The sequence below is a fragment of the Phaeoacremonium minimum genome (assembly GCF_000392275.1).
Source record: "Phaeoacremonium minimum UCRPA7 unplaced genomic scaffold PA7_03_scaffold_154, whole genome shotgun sequence".
In the NCBI taxonomy this organism is placed as follows: domain Eukaryota; kingdom Fungi; phylum Ascomycota; class Sordariomycetes; order Togniniales; family Togniniaceae; genus Phaeoacremonium; species Phaeoacremonium minimum.
The window spans coordinates 152,824-154,406 of record NW_006921061.1 but is presented as its reverse complement, the minus strand read 5'-3'; the positions used below and the strand labels follow the sequence as shown (position 1 = coordinate 154,406).

The window sequence follows — 1,583 nt, the reverse complement described above, 5'->3', positions numbered from 1 at the left end:
ATGACTACCTCATATGGCTTGCCATTGTAAGTATCTCTTCTAAAATGCCAAATTCCTCACGTTTTCACTTGCTTATGTTGCTATCGCAGTTGATTTACACGACGCAATCCACGCTGGCGTACTTTGCGGTCAATTATGCGCAGGGACTAGCCAACAATTCCATGACCGACGAGCAGCGAGCTGCATTATCTCCCGATTCTCCAGAGTATCATTTCAGGCGAGTTCACTCAAATTCAAATCCGATGTATAATTCTAACAGTCATTTAGAGTTGTTGGCTCCAAAATCCAAGTTGTGGGCTGGACCAGCTACACGGTCCTGATATGCATCCTAAAGATGGCATTGCTTGTTTTCTACATCCGACTTACTGTAAGTAGCTGCTCGGGTCTGTCGTTATCGCGGGACCACCATTAATAAGGGCAACAGGAAGGTCTTGGGAGAACTTATCGTATCCGAATCTATGCCGGCATTGCCCTTGTTGCGGCAACATTCGTCGCTTCTGTCTTGACGATCTATACAGCATGTCGGCCATTCGAGAGATATTGGCAGATTAATCCCAACCCCGGTGGCAAGTCTTCCGATGTTATCCTCCAAAACCCTACTAACGCAAGTCTTTTTCCAGATCTCTGCCAGGGAGCAGTGTCGAAGGCGATCGTCTGGGTCACATTTGCCTCGAGCGTAGTCACAGATATCTACCTCATCATGATTCCCCTTCCAATGCTGTGGGGAACTAGTCTGAAGCTTGTCAAGAAGATTGCATCTACTGTTGTACTGGGTGCCGGTATCTTTGTGCTTGTCTGCTCCATGCTCAAGACCATTTTTGTTTATATTGTAAGCGTTCCTGACGTTATATTCATTTGCATTCCTCGACATTATAAAATCTGTCCCTTCTGACCATGATGACCTTTAGGATCCTGTCAATGGTGCACAGCTTGCTGGCGAATGGGGCACCCGTGAGGCCTTCGTCTCCGTGGCCACCACCAATCTTCCGATGCTCTTCCCGTTGCTGAGATCGTGGTTTCGGCCACTGTTCGGAAGCGCATTCTCCTCGACCCCCACGCCGTATCAAGGACGGCCAGGTTTTCAGACAATTGGTGGGAGCTCTGGTATGTCGCAAGGCAAAAGCCGTCGCGGTATACCATCAGCAGGGAATGACATTGGTGTCAATTCATCATTCAGCGAGAGCGAAGAGAGGATTATCAACAATGTTAAGATGCAAGACTTGAAGGTTTATGCCGGTTCAGCAACCTCTGCAGACAAGCCGTCCAATGGGATCGTGGTGTCGAATGAGTTCCAGATCACCGAGGACAGGACGAGTCAAAACGGGGAGCAGAATGCTCAGCGGGCGCATGAGCCATGGTAGATTTGACTAATGAGCAATGTAGCGATGATTTAAACCATAATCTTGACGTGTACTACTCAATGATCTATGTAGCATGAGATAGCATCATAACCATTTAAACGGCCTGACCAATTTCAGTTCGTCCTTGTACTATGCTCTTATACTGTAGTGAGATCAGATGCCGAAGTTCGGTTCCTTGGCAACAGTCAAATAGGGGCATAGCTTCCAATCACAGGCATTCCA

At 47.6% G+C, this 1,583-nt stretch overlaps 1 protein-coding gene across 1 annotated transcript; it reads left to right on the top strand.

The window, feature by feature from the left end:
* UCRPA7_2195 (hypothetical protein) lies at positions 1–1,443 on the top strand (the record flags this gene model as incomplete). The annotated part of the gene is made up of 6 exons (XM_007914768.1): positions 1–26; positions 268–367; positions 425–829; positions 909–1,015; positions 1,178–1,357; positions 1,434–1,443. The coding sequence occupies 6 exons, from the start codon at positions 1–3 to the stop codon at positions 1,441–1,443; spliced, it is 828 nt and encodes a 275-aa protein (XP_007912959.1).
* Positions 1,444–1,583: the final 140 nt, after the last annotated feature.